This window comes from Marmota monax, unplaced genomic scaffold (assembly GCF_021218885.2).
Source record: "Marmota monax isolate L192 unplaced genomic scaffold, Marmota_monax_Labrador192_F-V1.1 WCK01_AAM20220418_F8-fsc00108, whole genome shotgun sequence".
NCBI classification, from domain to species: Eukaryota; Metazoa; Chordata; class Mammalia; order Rodentia; family Sciuridae; genus Marmota; species Marmota monax.
The window spans coordinates 2978462-2996278 of NW_026694593.1; the positions used below are offsets into that span (position 1 = coordinate 2978462).

General features: G+C 53.9%; 1 protein-coding gene across 3 annotated transcripts; it reads right to left on the bottom strand.

Annotated features, from left to right (window-relative positions):
• Nucleotides 1–996: 996 nt before the first annotated feature.
• Npr1 (natriuretic peptide receptor 1) lies at nt 997–17817 on the bottom strand. 3 transcript variants are annotated; one of them, XM_046421714.2, is made up of 22 exons: nt 16396–17817; nt 15530–15729; nt 15039–15152; nt 14527–14611; nt 14085–14176; nt 13223–13358; nt 12924–13008; nt 11432–11552; nt 10969–11043; nt 10667–10744; nt 10147–10251; nt 9633–9707; nt 9357–9513; nt 8790–8945; nt 8403–8571; nt 6656–6802; nt 6439–6562; nt 6220–6288; nt 5801–5975; nt 5431–5529; nt 1754–1845; nt 997–1588 (listed from the first exon to the last, which is right to left on the bottom strand). In XM_046421714.2, exons 1-22 carry the CDS (start codon nt 17114–17116, stop codon nt 1526–1528), a joined length of 3138 nt encoding a protein of 1045 aa, XP_046277670.1. In that variant the 5' UTR covers nt 17117–17817; the 3' UTR covers nt 997–1525. The 3 variants fall into 3 exon arrangements, with proteins under 3 accessions (XP_046277670.1, XP_046277668.1, XP_046277669.1); XM_046421712.2 differs by having other exon boundaries at nt 14527–14662; nt 16396–17812; XM_046421713.2 differs by having other exon boundaries at nt 9633–9704; nt 14527–14662; nt 16396–17808.

Sequence of the window (17817 nt, forward strand, 5' to 3'; positions counted from 1 at the left end):
ATGGGAAACGGAGGGGTAGGTGGACAATCCCCAAATCTCGGTGAGTTTAAAAGGGATCCATAGCCGTGCATGGTGGCACATACCTGTAATCCCAGCTACTTGGGAGGCTGAGGCAAGAGGATTGAAAGTTTGAGGCTGGCCTCAGCAACTTAGCAAGACCCTTCTCAAAACAAAATAAAAAGGACTGGGGATATAGCTCAATGGTACCCCTGGGTTCAATCCCCAGTACTGGAGGCAGGGGGGGGAGGTTTAGGGGTAGAGCTCAGAAGTAGAGTGTCCCTGGGTCAGTTTCCAGTACTACCCAAATCAGTCAATCAATAGGATCCACATGATACCACTTCTTGATTCCCAGGCCTAATTCAACCCATACTAATTATGTCATTCCTGCTGTATACCAGCCATTGGGTAATATAGCATTTCTCAAAGTGTGCTCCACAGATCCTGGGAGTCCCCAAGACTATTTCAGAGGATAGATGAGGTCAATGATTTTCATAATGATACCAATACATTATTTGGCTTTGGATTGTGTTGACATTTGGGTCAACACAAAAGCAGTGAGGGTGAACCCACTGATGCCTTAGATAAATGAAGACAGTGGCTCCAAATTAGTCATTGCATCCTTCACTACCATGTACCAAAAAAGGCCAGTTTCTCTTAAGAATGTCCTTAATAAAGTAGTAAAAAATTATTAACATATAATGCGTTTATTATTGTTATCCTGAATGACTCAATCAATAAGCATTCATTTCACTTTCTTCGCTGTGGTTATTTTTATGTCTAATACGACCGATATCAATAAGTATAACCCACATAAACAAAGGTTCTGCACTTCTGCAAAATTCACAGAGGGTTCCGTGGTCTCCTCAAAGCTGCAGGTGACTGCCGGCTTTTTCAGAATCTACATTCCCAGTTGGAGAAACTAGTCTTTTCGAAGCAGAAGGTAGAGAACATGGCTATGTTTTCTGGCAATGCTCTCTCCCTTAAGAAGAGACACTGTCACTGGAATAAAGGTTTTAATGGTCTGTTCACAGGAGAACAAGGCGCACAGGACCACAGCCTCTCCCCATGGCCCCTCTTCACACCTGTGCATTGTGCCCACTGTTGAGTGGAGGGGTGGGTGGTGGCTATGGGTGGGATGGTATTTGTGATCCCTGTGGCTCAGGCCCACATCTGGACCTTCTACCCCCTCCTTTCACTAGAGTCCCTTTTCATATCCCCTATGGTAATTTTAATAAAAGTCACAGTGTAGCAAGGCCGAGGGAGGAGGAGCCCGTTAGGGGAGGCGGAGGGGACATGTGCCTACACCGGTGCCATTTTGTGTGAGTGTGTGATTAGGTCGGTCCTGTGAGCTCTGGGTTCTTCCCTATGCCAGTCGTCTCTCAGAGTCACACCCGGGGTCTCTACTGGGGTCTGGGGGCCTGAGCTGTTCCAACCACGGCTCTCTCATCCTTCTGCAGTGGTGGGGCTGCTGGGGAGAGGTGGAGACCAGGCATCGGAGGTATGGAAGGACAGCAAGGGGGGCCGGTCAGCCTCTGGTGCTACTCCCCCGCTCCCCCAGGAGCCAGTAGGTCCGGACCTTGCCTTTGCCCTGGAGGAAAAAAAATAAAAAATAAAAGGTTGGGGTGGGGAGCGGCACAACTACTGCCCCAAATCAGATAGGAGGCCTAGAAATGGGAGTGGCATTGGCTGCTGGAGAAGGGTACCCCCGCTCCAGGACCCCAGGGACCGTGATGGCAGGGACTTCTTTCTCTACCTTCATTTCCACATCCCCTCGAAGCTCCAGCTCAAAACCATCAAACTCCTCCAGGACAGCCTTGGTCTCAGAAGACAGGTGGATCTTCAGCGCTGAGTAGGACAGGGGAAGGGAGATGGAGTGCGGGGACGGAGCAGGCAGAGGAGACCGGGGACTGGGGTAGACAGATGCCCTCCTCCATCCTTTGGCCCCAAAGCCTCTTAACTCAGAGAAGTCCCACCCTCTCTATGCATGTGTGACTATACTGTGTGACTATATTGGCTCCTTTAGAATTTTAGAGCTGTGCTGCCTAACATGGTCCCATTAGTCACATGTGCCTGTCTAAATTAACTGAAACGATATACAGCTAAAGATTCAGTGCCTTGCTGGGCTCAGTGGTGCACGCCTGTAATCACAGCCACTTGGGAGCCTGAAGCAGGAGGGTCACAAGTTCAAGGACAGCCTCAGCAATTTAGTGAGACCCTGTGTCAAAATAAAAAAATTCAAAGGTCTGGGGATGTAGCTCAGTGGTAAAACACCCCTGGGTTCAATCCCCAGTTCAAGATCAGAACCCAACCAAAGATTCTGACCCTTGGTTGTATTAGACACACTTCAAGGGATCCATAGCCACATGTGACTAAAGTTCGCAATACTGGACAGTAAAAGTTGCAGGACATTTTCATGACTGCAGAAAATAGTATTGGAGCCAGGAGTGGCAGCACATGGCTGCCTATAATCCCAGCAACTCAGGAGGCTGAGGCAGGAGGATCGCAAATTCAAGGCCAGCCTTGACTTTTTTATATACCAGGGATTGAACCCAGGGGTGCTTAATCACTGAGCCACCTCCCCAGTCCTATTTATGTTTTATTTTTTTAAATATATTTTTTAGTTGTCAATGGACCTTTATTTTATTTATGGATACACGGTGCTGAGAATCGAACCCAGTGCCTCACATATGCGAGACAAGTGCTCTGCCACTGAACCACGATCCTAGCCGTTATGTTTTATTTTGAGGCAGTGTCTCACTAAGTTGCTTAGGGCCTTGCTAAATTGCTGAGGCTGGCCTCAAACTTGCAATCCTCCTGCCTCAGCTTCCTGAGCCACTGAGATTACAAGCGTGCTCTACCATGCCTGACTCCTCTGCCTTGACATCTTAGTGAGACCTAAATAAAAATTTTAAAAAATTAAAAGAGCTGGGGACATAGCTCACTGGTAGATCATCCCTGAGTTTGATTCCCTGTACTGCACAAGAAAATACTATTGGAGATTGCAGTTATAGCTCAGTAATAGAGTACTTGCCTGGCATGAGTGAGACACTGGGTTCAATCACCACATAAAAACAAATAAATTAATTAAATAAAGGCATTAAAAAATACAATAACATCTAAAAAAATACTACTGGGCAGTATTGTTACAGAGTATCGTTCAGATCCAGAGGGACAGTGTAGCATAGTGGTTAGAAGCTGTGGATCCTGCTCTGCCTCAGCATGAATCCCTTAGACATTTGCTTGGGTAATTAATATAAACTGTGTCTCATTTTCTAAATCTATGAGATGCTGATAGAGAAAGCACCATCTCAAAGGGATGCGTTCCTGTTGTGAGGATTAAAATTATTCATCTGGGTTGGATCCCCAGCACCATAAATAAATAAATGAATAATTCAAACAAAACGCGGCCCATAGGAAGCTTTACCTAAGTCCTTGCTATCTGTTAGGTGACTCCATCCTCTCATTTTATGGCTGAGGAAATGAGACCCAGGGCAGAAGATCTGCCCCAGCTGCCGAGGAGATCAGTGATGGGCCCACCAGTCCCATACTCTTTCTCTGGCCACTATCTGACCTCATGATACTTCTCCCCGGGTCTGCATCATGTGGCCTCTTGTTAGCCATTTCTGAGAATATGCTCCTTGAGGACCTCAGGGAGAAGCTCTCTCCTACCCCGGAGCCTCAAACACAGGGCCCAGGGAATATCTGCTGAACCAGACCCCACAGGGCTCCCAGGGCTGGACCCTTGGATGGGGTCCACATAGACTCCTCAGCTAAACTCTGGCCTGGCACAGGTATTTATGGCTCAATAAATATTTACTGACTTGAATTGTGTCAAATACAGAAGAAGCTGGATAGCAGAGAAACAGAAAGCAAGATGAAGGGAAAGGGTGAGAGCAAGCATTTATAGATACCTACTGTGTGCCAGAAGCTGTGCTAGGGTTGTTTGGTTTTTGATTTTTTTTTTTAACAACCCTGAGATACAGATAAGCAGCTGAGTCTCGAAAAAGTTGAGTGACATTCATGTGCTAGGCATTTGTACAGCTTCTCACATATTCCTTACGAGGTAGATTTTTTTTGTTTGTTTTTTGGTACCAGAAATTGAATCCAGGGGTGCTTAACCACTGAGCCACATCCCCAGCCCTTTTTATATTTTATTTAGAGACAGGGTCTCACCGAGTTGCTTAACACCTCGTTTTTGCTGAGGCTGGCTTTGAACTCACGATCCTCCTGCCTCAGCCTCCTGAGCCACTGGGATAACAGGTGTGTGCCACTGCGCCCCGCATGAGGTAGATACTTTACCTTCATTTTACAGATCAGGAAAACCAGGACTCAGAGAGGGATAGCACATTGATACAGCTAGCTCTGGAACTGAGAGTTGTCTGCCTTTGCAATCATCTTCACCACACCAAAGATGGAGCAGAGGGCCTTAAAGGTGTGATTCCTGCTAGGCACTGTTGAACACTGACCCAGAAATACTTTTTTTTGGAACTGGGGATTGAACCCAGAAGTGCTTTACCGCTGAGCTACGTCCCCAGAACTTTTTATTTTTATTTTTTAATATTTATTTTTTAGTTGTAGTTGAACACAATACCTTTATTTCACTTATTTATTTTTACGTGGTGCTGAGGATCGAACCCAGTGCCTCACGCATGCCAGGCAAGCGCGCTACCACTTGAGCCACAAACCCCAGCCCCAGAACGTTTTATTTTTTTTTTTATTTTGAGACAGGGTTTTGCTAAGTGGCTTAGGCTGGCTTTGAATTTGCAAGTCCCCTGCCTCAGCCTTGCACAGGGTACACCACTATGCTCAGCTGGTCCTTGACTTTTATTATAGTCCAATCTTTTGACTTGTGATCATGTGAAAGCCACATACATTCAATTGTTTGAATTCTGATCTTTTCCTGGGCATATGTGCAGCACATGTCCTCCTGCCCTTGTGGGTGGCAGCAGCACTGGGCCGCAGCTCAGGGTCTGCCACATGACTCCAAAGGTGAAGAGCCTGTGCTCCAGGGTACATTGTGCTGCTAGCATCTTTTGGATATTGCATTTTGTTTTCACATCCCATCATGTCTACAAACACTCGCCTATGTGTGAACATGAGATATTCAATACTTTATTACAACACAGGCTTTGTGTTAGGGAGTCTTGCTGGCTTTGGGCTAATGTAAGTGTTCCGAGAACGTTTACGGTGGGCTACATAAGCCATGATATTCCCAGAGGTCAGGTGTGTTACTGTATTTTCAACCTAGGATATTTTCAACTTACAATGTAACCCCATCCTAAGAGGAGAGTCATCTGCATTATGAGAAGTGCATGTGGGAGAAGAAAGGACTAGAAGCCAGAACAGGGACTGCCTAAATTAAGCTGCCACAGTGCGGCCATTCCTTTGGCTACCCGGCCCTCCTCCTCCCCTCTAGGAGGGCCACTATACCTTCCCCATTGGACTCCATTCTTGAGGCAGTGTTGACAGTGTCCCCAAAAAGACAGTAACGGGGCATCTTCAGCCCTACAACGCCAGCACACACAGGTCCTAGGAGGGACAAGGGAGGGAACAGAGTCCATCAGCAGTAGCAGGGGTGAGAAGGGAGTTAAGGGAGACTGGTAGGCGCCCCAGGAGAGGCAGGAGGTGGGCTAAGAGGGGAGGAGAGGGAGAGAGGGAGAGGGAAGGGAGGAGAGACGGGGGGAGTGGGGACAGGGAGGGGGAGACCGAGATGGGGCCGAGGTGCTGGTCCCAGGGGCGTTCTCCTCGCGGAGCTCCACCTCCAGGAGACCCCTCCGGTCCCTGCTCCGGGCCTCCGCACCTGTGTGGATGCCGATGCGCAAACGCAGCTGCTCCTGGGGCCGGTGGCGGATGCGGAAGGAGCGCACCGCGTCCAGCAGCGCCAGGGCCATGCGGGCCACCTCGCGTGCGTGGAGCCGCCCGTTCCGCACTGGGAGTCCCGACACCACCATGTAGGCGTCGCCGATTGTCTCCACCTGTGGGGCGTGAGACAAGGCGGGGCAGGAGGGCGGGAACTCCCTTCCCCGGCCACCTGCCGGCCACACCCACGCGCACCGGCTCCCGCCCTGCGCTCACCCCGCCCCTCTGCCTGTGGGTGGGTGGATGGGCCCCCCCCCCCCCCCCAGTCACTGCTCATGTGCCCTGGACTTCTCTTTCATACGCCTGAACCTCACCGTTTTTTGACCCTGTCCACGTCTGTCTGTCCCTTCCCATCCCTACCTTGTACACATCAAAGTTGTCTATAACTGCATCAAAGCAAGTGTACAGGTCATTGAGCAGGGTCACCACCTGGAAGGCACAAGAAGCCACTGGGACTGGAAGGAAGGGTGCTCCCTGGGGTGGGGTGGGAGGAGGGAACCAGAAGGCAGACCTTGGGGACGGAGAAGTGACACCAAGCTGACCCACCTGGTCTGCCACCTGTGACTGCCCCTGGCTTACCTGCATGGGTGTGCTCTCTGCTGACAGGGCGGTGAAGCCCACGATGTCACTGAAGTAGATGGTCACGCTGTCAAAGGCCTCCGCCTGCACTGTCTCCCCGCGTTTCAGCTGCTCAGCCACTGAGCTGAGGGGTCAGGGCAGGTGTAGACCAGAGTGTGAGGTGGGGTCAGGGGCTGAGTGTGTGGGGGGGGGCGGGTCTGAAGAGATGGGCACTCACTGAGGCAGAATCTGGTAGAGCAGGGCCTCTGCCTTGCGCTTCTCCTCCAGGTAGGCCTGCGTGCGCTCCTCCACCAGCTCCTCCAGGTTGTTGGCATACTGCTCCATGCGGGTCAGCAGGTTGTCCAGGATGTTGCTGCTGTTCTCTCTGAGGGGCCAGGGCAGCCGGGTGAGAGCCGAGCTGCAGGGGTCTGCCCTGGAGAGCCCTCCCCCCAGGCCCTCCCCCTCCCTAGGCTTACTGTCAGCCCACCTCCAGCTGCAGCAGGTCCCTTGTGAAGGTGAGAATTGGGGCACAGCAGGATAGGGGTGAGCAGGTGAGAAGGATAGGAGGAAAGTTCAATTCATCTCTGAGAACCCAGGGTCAAGAAGGAAGCTTTAGACATTTTGACAGCTTGTTTACCTTCATTGAACATGAGTGAGTTGGAAGGAGGTGGGGTGGGGGCATGGTGGCACACACTTGTGACCCCAGCAACTTGGGAGTTTAACAGGTTCAAGGCCAGCCTTATTATTATTACTGTGGTGGTGGTACTGGGGATTGAACCCAGGGGTGCTCTACCACTGAGCTACATCCCCAGACCTTTTCATTAAGACATGGTCTCAAAGCAGGGTGCATGGCACATACTTGTAATCCCAGTGGAGGGAGGAGGACTGAGTTCAAAGCCAGCCTCAGAAACTTAGCAAGTCCCTAAGCAACTCTAAATAAAATAAGGGGCTGGGGATGTGGCTCAGTGGTTAAGCACCCCTGGGATTCAATCCCGGTACCAAAGAAAGAAAGAAAAGAACAAAAGAAAAAAGACATGGCCTCCCAGGCTGGTCTTGAATTTAAGGATCCTCCGCCTCAACTTCTTCAGTCACTGGGATTATAGGTGTGCGCTATGGACCCAGCCAGCTTGGGCAATTTAGTGAGACCAAGACTTAAAATGAAAAGGGCTTGGGGCTCGGATTGTGGCTTAGCGATAGCACACTTGCCTAGCATGTGTGAGGCCCTGGGTTCGTTTCTCAGCACCATGTATAAATAAAAAAATAAAGTCTATCAACATCTAAAAAATAAAAATTAAAATTAAAAAAAAAAATTTAAAAGGGGTTGGGGTTGTGGCTCAGTGGTAGCGCACTCGTCTGGCATGTGTGAGGCAGTGGGTTTGATTCTCAGCACCACATACAAACAATCAATTAATTAATTAAAGGTATTATGTCCATCTATAATTTTAAAATATTTAAAAATAAATGAAGAAAATAAAAAGGGCTGGGGTTGTAGTTCAGTAGTAGATAGAGTGTCCCTGGGTTCAATCCCCAGTGCCAAAAAAAAAAAAAAAAAGGTGGATAGGGACAAGGATGAGCTAAGGACAAAGTGACAGGCACACAGGCAGCAGACAGGTGTGTCTGGGGATCTCTGAGCTCCACTGGGAAAGGGAGACCATCGGGCTGGGGCAGGAGCTCATGGGGAGGGCTGAGGATATGGGGAGCGAAGGAGAGGCCAAAGCTGTGTGGCCCATTTATTCTGCACACCACTGTGCCCAGTGTGGGAGAGTGGGCAGGGCTTGGGGTGTTGCTGTAGGTGGAAGAAAGGGGTCTGAATGGTAGGAGGCTGAGAGGACAGCCGAGTTGTACAGAGGGCTGAGAGGCTGCGGTGGACTGGGGTGAGCCATGTGTGGCTGGAGTGGCTCCCTCTGTGGCTGCAGATAGACTGAAGTGTGGGGTTGTAGTGTCTGGAGTGGGGAGGGAAGGCGGCCATGACTAACACCAGTGACCTGTTAAACTTGCGGAGTGTCAGGCGGATCTGCTGAAAGGGTGGCCGTTCCTGTGGGTCCTCGGCCCAGCACCGCTGCATCAGCTGCCCCAGTTCCTCCAGGTGGCTCTGCAGGGCCAGGGAGGGCCGGAAGGGGGGCTGCTCACCCCGAGTCACACGCTCAATGATCTCTGTATTGGGTGGGGGAGAGGGGTTAGCCAGGGGCCCAGTGAGAGGCTGGGGCAGCCAGCTGGAGTTGGTTAGGGAAGCCTAGGACCAGCTGGGCTGGCATCAGTGGAACAAAGGGTGGTGGCCAGGCCCCATCTCAGAAGGAAGGGTTAGGGATGCTTCCAAGGGTCCCTCTCCCTGGGGCTGGGGTTAGAGGTAGGGGACATTGTGGCTCTTTCACCTTTGGGACTGAGGTCTAAACCTTCCACATGGAAGACCCCACTCCTCAGGGCAATCTCCTGGAGGATGATCCCAAAGCTGTACACGTCACCAGCCTGGGAGCCTCGAGAAGGGGGCGAAGCCATTCGCAGAAGCTCAGGAGCTGTCCATAACTTTTCTGTGGGTCAGACATTAGGAGTCACGTGGTGAAGGACCCCAAAGCGAAGGGATGAGGGACTTTATAGTCTAGTGGGAAAAGAAAAACTAGCAATGAATATAAGCTTTCATGGCCAAAAAAAGCAATAATAGAAATAAAGAAGAATATGCAATGATGCTGGGAAAGAGAGCTTCCGGTGGGGGAGGGGTGGGGGAAAGCTGTGAACCAGCTTGTGGCTGGGACTGGTCTGAACAGCACACTGTGTTTAGAACGGGGAAGAGCTCTGTCTTCCCCTTTTTGCTAATGAGAACTGACTTTGGATTCAGTAGAGGCATGCCCGAGCCAGGCAGATCCCAGGCCACAGTCTCCCTACTAAGCTATCCTGGTGGTGCTTGTCGGGTAGGGGGGTTGAGGGTTAAGAGTTGGGCTCACTGGCATAAAGGATGTGTCCTTGCTCTGGCTCCGGGTCCCTGAAGCTCTCCAGCCCATAGTCGGTGATCTTAAGCACAAAGCGCCCATCTACCACACAGTTGGATGACTTGAGGTTCCCATGGGAGCAAATGGCCCCATTGTGTAGAAACAGCATTCCCTGGGAAATTTGGGGAGGCAGAGGTCTTGGGCATGAGGGGACCTACAACCAGGGCCAGGGGAGAAGCATACTCATTCCTCATCCCAACCCCCAACACCCAGTGGCCCCTCTGGGCTTACCTTGACAATGTCATTGGTGAGTGAGTACCGGAACATCCAGTCCAGGGTGATGCTCTCATTCTCCAGAATGTCCTGCTGGGGAGAGTCAGACCTGTACCCCACAGACCTCCATAGGGGTGGGAGGAGGAGGCAAGGGTCCTACTGACCACACTGGATTTACTCTAGCTGCATTTCCCCCATTCCCATTTTACAGATGGGGCCACTAAAGGCCAAAAAGAGGGAGGGAGGCTTGCTAGGCTCCTGTGGCCAGTCAGGGACAAAGCCAGGGCTAGAACCCAGATTTCCGGATTTTTTTTTTCCCTGTGGTACCAGGGATTGAACCCAAGGGTGTTTCTATTACTAAGCCACATCCCCAGCCATTTTCATTTTGAGACAGGGTCTTGCTAAGTTGCTGAAGCCGCCCTTGAGCTTGCAACCCTCCTGTCTCAGCCTCACAAAGTAGCGGGGATTACAGGCATGCCCAGCCATGCCCAGCTTGGAACCCAGGTTCACTAACACTCCCTTGTCCCCTCACCTGCAGGCTCCCTCTGGGACAGTACTCTGTGAGGATACAGATGTTGGGGGGGTCAGTGCAGGCACCCACAAACCTGGTCAGGTGTTCATTCTGTACATCCCGCATCTGCAGGTGAGAAGCAGCATCAGGAGCATCACAGAGACCTCACTCCTCACCAGATTGCTCTCTGGCCTCAGGGACCCTCCCCCTTAACTCCCTATTCATTGTTTGCAAACCTGTCCACTGGGCCCTTCTCCCCCACAATCTGCTTCCTACACCCTCTGCCTCCTTGCCTTTTATTCCCCAGGTCACCATGTAAGGTCCCTCAAGGGTCTTCCTCCAGGGTATCTCCAGAGATCTCATCTCTCTTCTCATGATGGGTCCCCTAATCCCATCCCCAGGATGCAAGGGCCCATCCCAGGTTCACAGACCCTAGCTTTCCTAGGACACTCTGAAAACCAAAACCTCCACAGACAGCTCAGTTGGCCATCTCCCGGCAGGGGACTCTTCCCCAGGCCACCGCCTCACACCCCCACATTACATGCTTCAGTTCAAACAGGACGTTTCTTGTCAGCTCAATGCGTTTACGATTCACATGTTTCACAGCCACCAGGTTGCCCTGAGAAAGGAATGGAGACTGTCACTGTGTGGAGCATGACCTGGTGCCCTGGCACCTCCACCTGCTCCCGACAGCTCACGCCGCCCTCCAAGACCCCCAGCTGCTCCCAATGGCACCCCACTCCCCTGAGGATCTCCAACTGCCCCTTGACAGCCCACCCTGGCACCCTCTGCCACAGAGCACACTTCCACAGTACCCAGGACCAGAAGTCTCCCCAGGCCCACCTTGTAGTACGCTGTCTTGGCAAACACCTGGAACTGGCCCTCTGTGGTTAGCAGGGAGCCGTAATTGGAGCCTCTCTGAAGGGGTGAAGAACAGGGGTTCAGCCTAGAGGCCCGGATGCCCCTGGGTGCTTGTGCTCTGGTCTTTCCTACCCTTCCTTAGCTTTGTGTCACCCTCCTTGATGTTCCACATCATGAAACCTCCCCTCGCTTACTGGTTTTATGTTTGTGTTGTCCCATATACTGCCTCCTTTGATCTTTCCAAGAGCCCCTGGAGGGAGGCTCTAGAGATGCAATCACCATGAGCCCAGTTCAGAGAGGCAATGGCCTTGCTCAAGGTCATGAAGCAAAGGAAGGCAGAGGTGGGCGTGGAGCCCTGTTTTCTACCCTACTGCTCTGGGTACCCAGGGCCCCCTCGCGAACACCAGTGACACCCCCCAGCCCCCTCAGACACCAGCATTCTCACCCCGCTCAAGGTCAGCCGGCTGCCCGCGCTTCGGAGGTGCCTCTCCAGGCTGCTGGGCTGCAGGTCCTCCCAGCGCACTCGCCACAGCTCGGAGGCCAGCTCCTTCTCCAGCTGCATCTTCCTGGGGCGTGAAACCTACACCTGAGCTCATGTATGATCCCCCGACCTGGTCGGGAGTGGTCAGGAGTCCCTCCTCAGAGCCCCGAGACTACTTCAAGTATTAAGAGGTGAATGAGGGAATTCTATCTCCCAGGCTGAGGGTCAGAGCCTGGTGACATTCTACCTCAACTGGGGACATTGGGGTAGTCACAGTCAATGTCCTTTTACACACACGGTATTAAACCCAGGGATGCTCTACCACTGAGCCACATCCCGATCCCTTTTCATTTTTTATCTTGAGACAGGGTCTCACTCAATACATGGCCCCAGGTTGGCCTAAAATTTGCAGTCCTCCTGTCTGAGCCTTCTGAGTTGCTGGGATTACAGGCATGCACCCCCACACCTGGCTTCATTCTTAACTGTTACAAGAATAAAAAGAAACATTGTGTGTGGAAGTGCCTGACACGTGGTCTACTAGGTTCAATCAGCATTGATTGTCCTCCCTCCCTTCTCTCCTGTGTCCTGGATTTCCATTTCAGCCTCACTGGAAGGCAGGAGTGGGGCTCATTCATCTCTCTTATCCACTCGAGGTCCACCACTGGTCACAGCAGGGCTCCTTAACAGGGCCCAGTCCCCAGAGCAAGGAAAACCAGTTCCATGCCAGGAGCCACTCTGGTATGACATCACTTCTCAATCTATCTGCTCCTTCTTGCATCTCCTTGATCTTCTCTGGCCACTTCTATCCCTGTCCCCTCTTTCCTCTCACTCCATTCTCTGTTTTCTTCTCTGTGTCCTAAGGCTATTTATTATTTATTGTGATACTGAGGATTAAACATAGGCTCTCTCACAAGCTAGGTAGATGCTCTACCACTGAACTACATTCCTAATCTTTAAAAAAAATTAACTATTATTATTGTTATTATGGTACCAGAAATTGAACCCTGGGGCACTTAACCACTGAGCCACATCCCCATCCCTTTTTATTTTTTTATTTTGAGACAAGGCCTTGCTAAGCTGCCGAGGCTGGCTTTGAACTTGCCATCCTCCTTCCTCAGCCTCCCAAGTTGCTGGGATTACAGGCATGTGCCACTGAGCCCAGCTTTTTTCCCCCTAAATTTTGGCACAGGGTCTCCCTAAATTGTTGGGCTGACCTCAAACTTGTGATCCTCCTGCTTCAGTTTCCAGAGTCCCCGGGATTATAGTTATGGCCACTGCACTGTGGCGTTTTAAGGCTTTTCGTTTCTTTTCTCCCTCTCTCCTTCTGCCTTCCCCCGCTGTCCCTTCACCCCTCCCCTCCCCCCTTGTCCCTACACCTCCCTCTCCAAGTCTCCCCATGTCACCGCACCCCCCCCACCCCACCCCCACCCCCGGGCCACGGCTGGGCTCGGCTCACCTGTATACAAAGAAGGAGACGATCAGGATGCTAAGCAGGGCGAGGCTGCCTACCAAGGCCAGGAGCTCCAGGGTGGACAAGTGGTCTGCAGGAGAGAGTCAAGTGTGGCAAGTGATCTGGGCTCTACAGAGGAGGAAGGGCCTTCCCTTCATCATGGTCAACAGCGGTGGATGAAGGGAAGCAAAAGGCAGGAGGAGGCTCTGAATCCAGAAAAGGGTGGGAGAGGAGCACCCACTTGATTCCCCTTGGGAGGAGGCAGTGTCTCCAGAACAGCAGCCCGAAGAGCAAGGGCCAGTCACCTTGGTTGCAGGATGGGTCCTCGTTGTCAAAGCCACATTTAGGGATGTCAGGAGGAGGGTACCCCAGGGGCCAGTATAGTTCGCACCCTGACACAGCCACCAGCTCTTGGGAAGTCCCATTGTAGTTCAGTACAACCTAAGGGAGAGCAGGAATGGTCAAGGGCCTGGCATGTGGCCTCCTGTCCAGTGACACAGTCCTGCTTCCCACCTCCTCATCAATACTTCCAGGGCCTGTATCTGGGTCACCAAGCCCCTGCTGTGACCGCCTACAGGGAGACCTCATACTTGTTCCCATGGAATTAAGGGGCAAACATTTGAAAATGACTCAAGGGCTTTATAAAGAAAGCTGCATATAGAACCCCACACCTACACGCAAGGACTTTATAGCCTCGATTAAAGCACAGAAACAGGGAAAGGTAGCATCCATCTCAACCCACATTCCCAAGCCTCATCAGTGCAGTTTTCTTCCAGGAAGCCTTCCTGGATTTGATCCTTGGTGCCTCTGGCCTCAATCCCTGCCAGTATCTACTGTGTTTACCGAGCTGTGAGCTGTGCGTATGCATTCCTGTTGGCTCAGAGTCTACCTGACTGCTGCGAGGAGTCTTGCTTTCCTTAAGAACTCCCCAAGGAAAGGGCTGTGCTCCCTCCTTAGACACGGGGTTCCCCATGCGAATCCCTATCATTCTGGTTGCTCCCCCAGAATGGAACGGGGTCTGTTTTGTCCAGGGCTTTCATAGATGTCCAGGCAGGGTAGGGTGATCACAGAATAAACAGATGCCCTGGCAGGGCTGTGGGGGAGGGCAGGAGGGTGAGATGTCATCCTGAGGAGACACACGGTGGTCTTCTGAGTGTGCACACGTACCCTGAAGGCACCGGTCTCAGGGTCCATATCCCAGAGGGAGAAGTCAGTCTCACGATCTCCATTGCTATCAATTTTCAGGTATCCTGTCACACCTGTGGGCCGGGGCAACATAGCTGTGTTGTGAGAAAATTCCCGTGCAGGGAGGTCCCACTTCCATGTCTCCATCTCCTGATCTTCAAACACACGTAGGCACAGAAGAAGAGCCAACAGGACAGCTGCGTTGGCAGCAGGAAGGACTGAGATGGGACACGTGGGAGGACTGGATGGATCTGGGGGACGAGGGAAGGAGAGCCTGAAAGAAGCTGTGGAGGTTCTTATAAAAGAAAGGGAAAGACTGGTAATGGGCAAATGGCTACCTGAGTTGCAGGGCTACAGGCTGGGGCACATGGTACTCACCCCCCCTTCCCTAAAAAGCCCTTTCCAGTCACTCCCAGGCCCTGACCTGGGAAGCTTCGGTTCCACATCCTCTGAGTGATGGTCTCCCCATTGGCGACAGTTCCCCCGTGTGCTAGCGTCTCTGTCACTGCCTGGACATAGAGCAGAAGCCCATCATGGAAGGATGCAGGGATGAGGTTCTCCTGCAGGGACAGAGAGAAGTCAGCTGGGGGAAAAGGGGATGGATGGGGGGTACAGCGCAGGGTGCCATGGTGAGAGGACAGGAGGCACTGGGAGCCCAGACAGGATACATAAAATACACCCACAGTATGGGACTGGGCGGACAGGACAGGGTTGGTCAACCCCATTTTACTGATGAGGACCTGAGGTTTAGGGGTTGAACTTGTCACTGTCACCTCTATCATCCAGAGAGATAAGGAGTCAATGGGAAGGGAGGGAAGGGGAGACCCGGAAACACTGAGATGTGTGAAAGAACACACATCTGGAGGAGAGTCTGGAGGAGAGCCATGAAGCAAAGTCTGGAGGTCCGCACTAGAAGGTTCCAGGACCCCCTCCTACCAGGCCATCTTCCATGGTGAAGTTGAACTGCTCACGGGCCAAGACTTTGAGCTGCTTCAGGAATTCCAAGTACTCAGGAGTATCCGGTTCTTTATATGTAATGATTTTGGCAGCCTGAGGAAGGGGTCAGAGAGCGAGCTAGGAGCTGATTCTTGTTCTCCCAGTACCCTTGGCACCAGTTGTCAGGGAGCCAACCTCACAGGCCAGCCTCTCTGCTAAGGTCAAGGTCAAATTATACCCTATTTCCTGCAAGAAGTGGTCCCTGCTCTTGAGCAAGGGACTGGAGTCTTCGCCCAGCGTGTGGAACTTCAATGTACTCCCTCTTCGAGCCCCATTGTCTTATCTTTTTAGCCTTCTGGCTCTGAAGTCCCTCAGGAGCACCAAGAACACCTTTTTTTTTTCCCCCTCCTTTCAGATACTTAGGGACACAGTATCCAGAAACCAAGTGTCAACAGCTCAGTCCCTCAGCATGGGCAAACCCTGGCACTCACCTGAAAGGCCAGGCGGGCACTGACATCCCGCCCGTCTCCTCTCTCCCAGGGCCTGCGGGGAGCAGGGCCCTGTGCCCCTTGTAGGCTTTGCCCGAAGACATCCAGGTGGAAGAAAACATAGTCTTCCCCACTGAGGCCAGCGTCCAGGGCCAGGAGCATGAGGGTCCTGAAGGCATCTGGGGAGCTGCAGATGTAGACGACTGGAAGGAAAGGAGGAGTCAGCCAGGGAAAGGAAAGGGCAGGGAAGCCGGGGCTCACGGGGAGGACGAGGGGACCTGGTGGCGGTTAGACGGCACTGGCTCAGTTTAGGCAGTGGCAGGAGAAAGTTGAAAAAGGGTGGGAGGAGGAGGTGTGGAGGGCGGAGAAGGAAGCAGCAGAGGTAGGCAGAGCGGGAAAGGAGAACCGAGGCGGGGGGCAGGTGGGGCAGGAGGGGAGGAGGCAGAGAGGGGCCGGCTGCAGAGGGATGGGTGAGAGGGTGTGTGGGAGCCATGGGAGGAAAGGATGGAGGAGGGAGAAGGCAGTAAGAAAGAGAGGAAGACGGGGGGGGGGGGGGGGGAAAGGGGACAGGACCTACTAGGTAGAAGGAGAGCAGGCACTTTCCCCCTGGGGTAAACCCTGGGCAGTCAGGGAAATAGGGGGAGGTGATGGAGTAGGAACGTGAAAGGGGAGGGGGGCGCAGGGAAAGAGAGGGAAGTAGAAACCCAGAAGTTGGGGAGCGGGGGAGGCTGAGACAGGAATGAAGAGCCTCGAGAAGAGAAAAGACTGGCCCAGAGCGGAAGGGAGAGGAAGGCCAGCGCCCTGCACGCTGTCAAAGGTCACAGGCGTCGGGACGAGGTGGAGAAATGGGGGTGGGGGGCCTCTCTCACCTCGGCCTTTGCGCCCAACGGTCCGCAGCAGCTTGGTGTAGTGGTCGTGGTCGCCCTCGGCGAACTCCAGGTGGTCCACTGTGATGTTGAGGCGGTCGCGGACCCGCATGTACAGCCCCTCCACCACGAAGAAGCAGGGCTGGTCGTCGCCGGGCCGGTAGGCGTAGAGCACCAGCGCCCGGCGCTCCCAGCCCAGCCGTCGATGCAGCGCCGCCACGAAGTCGCCCAGCTTGGCGTGGCTGGGTCCTGCGCGGGTGGTCAACGCGTACTCGTCTTTAGCCCCGAAGCCTAGCGCCGGAGCGCCAGCGGTCAGCAGGGGCACCCGCCAGTGCGCGGTGAAGCGCCCCACCGGAGCGGCCGCGTACACGCAGCCGGGGCCCAGGAACACGGCGGGGTTGTGCTCCCACTTGAGGTCCACTGCGGCCAGGGGCGCAGCCGTGTCGGAGCAGGCTCCCAGCGCATTCTCGCTGCTGCCTAGCACCGTGCGGACTGTCCAGCCTGGCAGCAAGTCGGGCTGCGCTTTCACCCGGGTCAGAGCCAGCTCCACCGCGGGCCCCACGCGCGCCCACGACCACGGGTACGAGGTGTTGGCCAGCGGCAACACCACGGCCACGGTCAGGTTGCCCGCGTGGCTGCCCTGGAGCAGCAGCAGCAGCAGCAGCGGTAGCAGGAGCAGAAGCAAGCGCTGGCCGGCGCCGGCCGGGCTCTGGCTCGCCGGCATGGCCTCAGTGGGTACCGCGGCGGGCAAGCGCTCCCACCATGGTCTCCTGGGCTCAGCGGCGGGTCCCGGGCATCAGGCGCGCCTCTGCGAAAAGGAGCAGGGCGAGTCGGGGCGCTGCCCGCCGAAGCTGCGATAGTGACAGGCGAGAGCGCCAGGGGCTGGGCGCGCCACCGGGGGTGCGCAGAGCGAGACTTGGAGCAGGTGGGAGCGAAAGAGACCGCCCGAGTGGGAGTGAGCGAGGTGTGTTAGGAAGGGAGAGAGAGAAAGCGGGAGCAGGCGCTGGGGAGACGGGTGAGTGCGCGAGGGAGGGACGGGGAGTGTGCGTTCGAGGCGTGCGAGAGCGCCTGCCCCGGGAGCGTGCCAGAGGGGCGTCTGGCCGGCCCAAGTCTCCGGCTGTCCAGGGGGAACCGGCCAGGACCCGAGCCAAGCTCTGAACCCTCCCCCGCGGCCGTCTCCCCTCCCAGACTTGGTGACATTAGAGCCCGAAGAACCAATCCTAGATCTCTAGCTCCTTCCTCCCAGCCCGAGGTCTGCCGCTCGCCCCCGCCCGGGGCTGGCGCCCTTTCCGCAAAGACCCTCTTTCCGCTGCTCTGCAGCCGGACGTCTTCCTCCTTAAGGGCAGCACCCGCCGACCGGCGCCCTCGCCGGGACAGGGAGGAGCTCGGGAGAGTCCGGTGTGGAGGGAGCCAGGGGCCGCCGGC

What these genes read in the sequence shown, in the direction of transcription:
- Npr1 (XM_046421712.2), bottom strand. Translation starts at nt 17,116, where the DNA reads ATGCCGGCGAGCCAGAGCCCGGCCGGCGCCGGCCAGCGCTTGCTTCTG. An exon ending in GCCGGCTGACCTTGAGCGGG is followed by an intron (nt 11,044 to 11,431) that starts GTGAGAATGCTG and finishes TCACCCCTTCAG; the next exon opens with AGAGGCTCCAATTACGGCTC. An exon ending in TTTAGACCTCAGTCCCAAAG is followed by an intron (nt 8,572 to 8,789) that starts GTGAAAGAGCCA and finishes CACCCAATACAG; the next exon opens with AGATCATTGAGCGTGTGACT.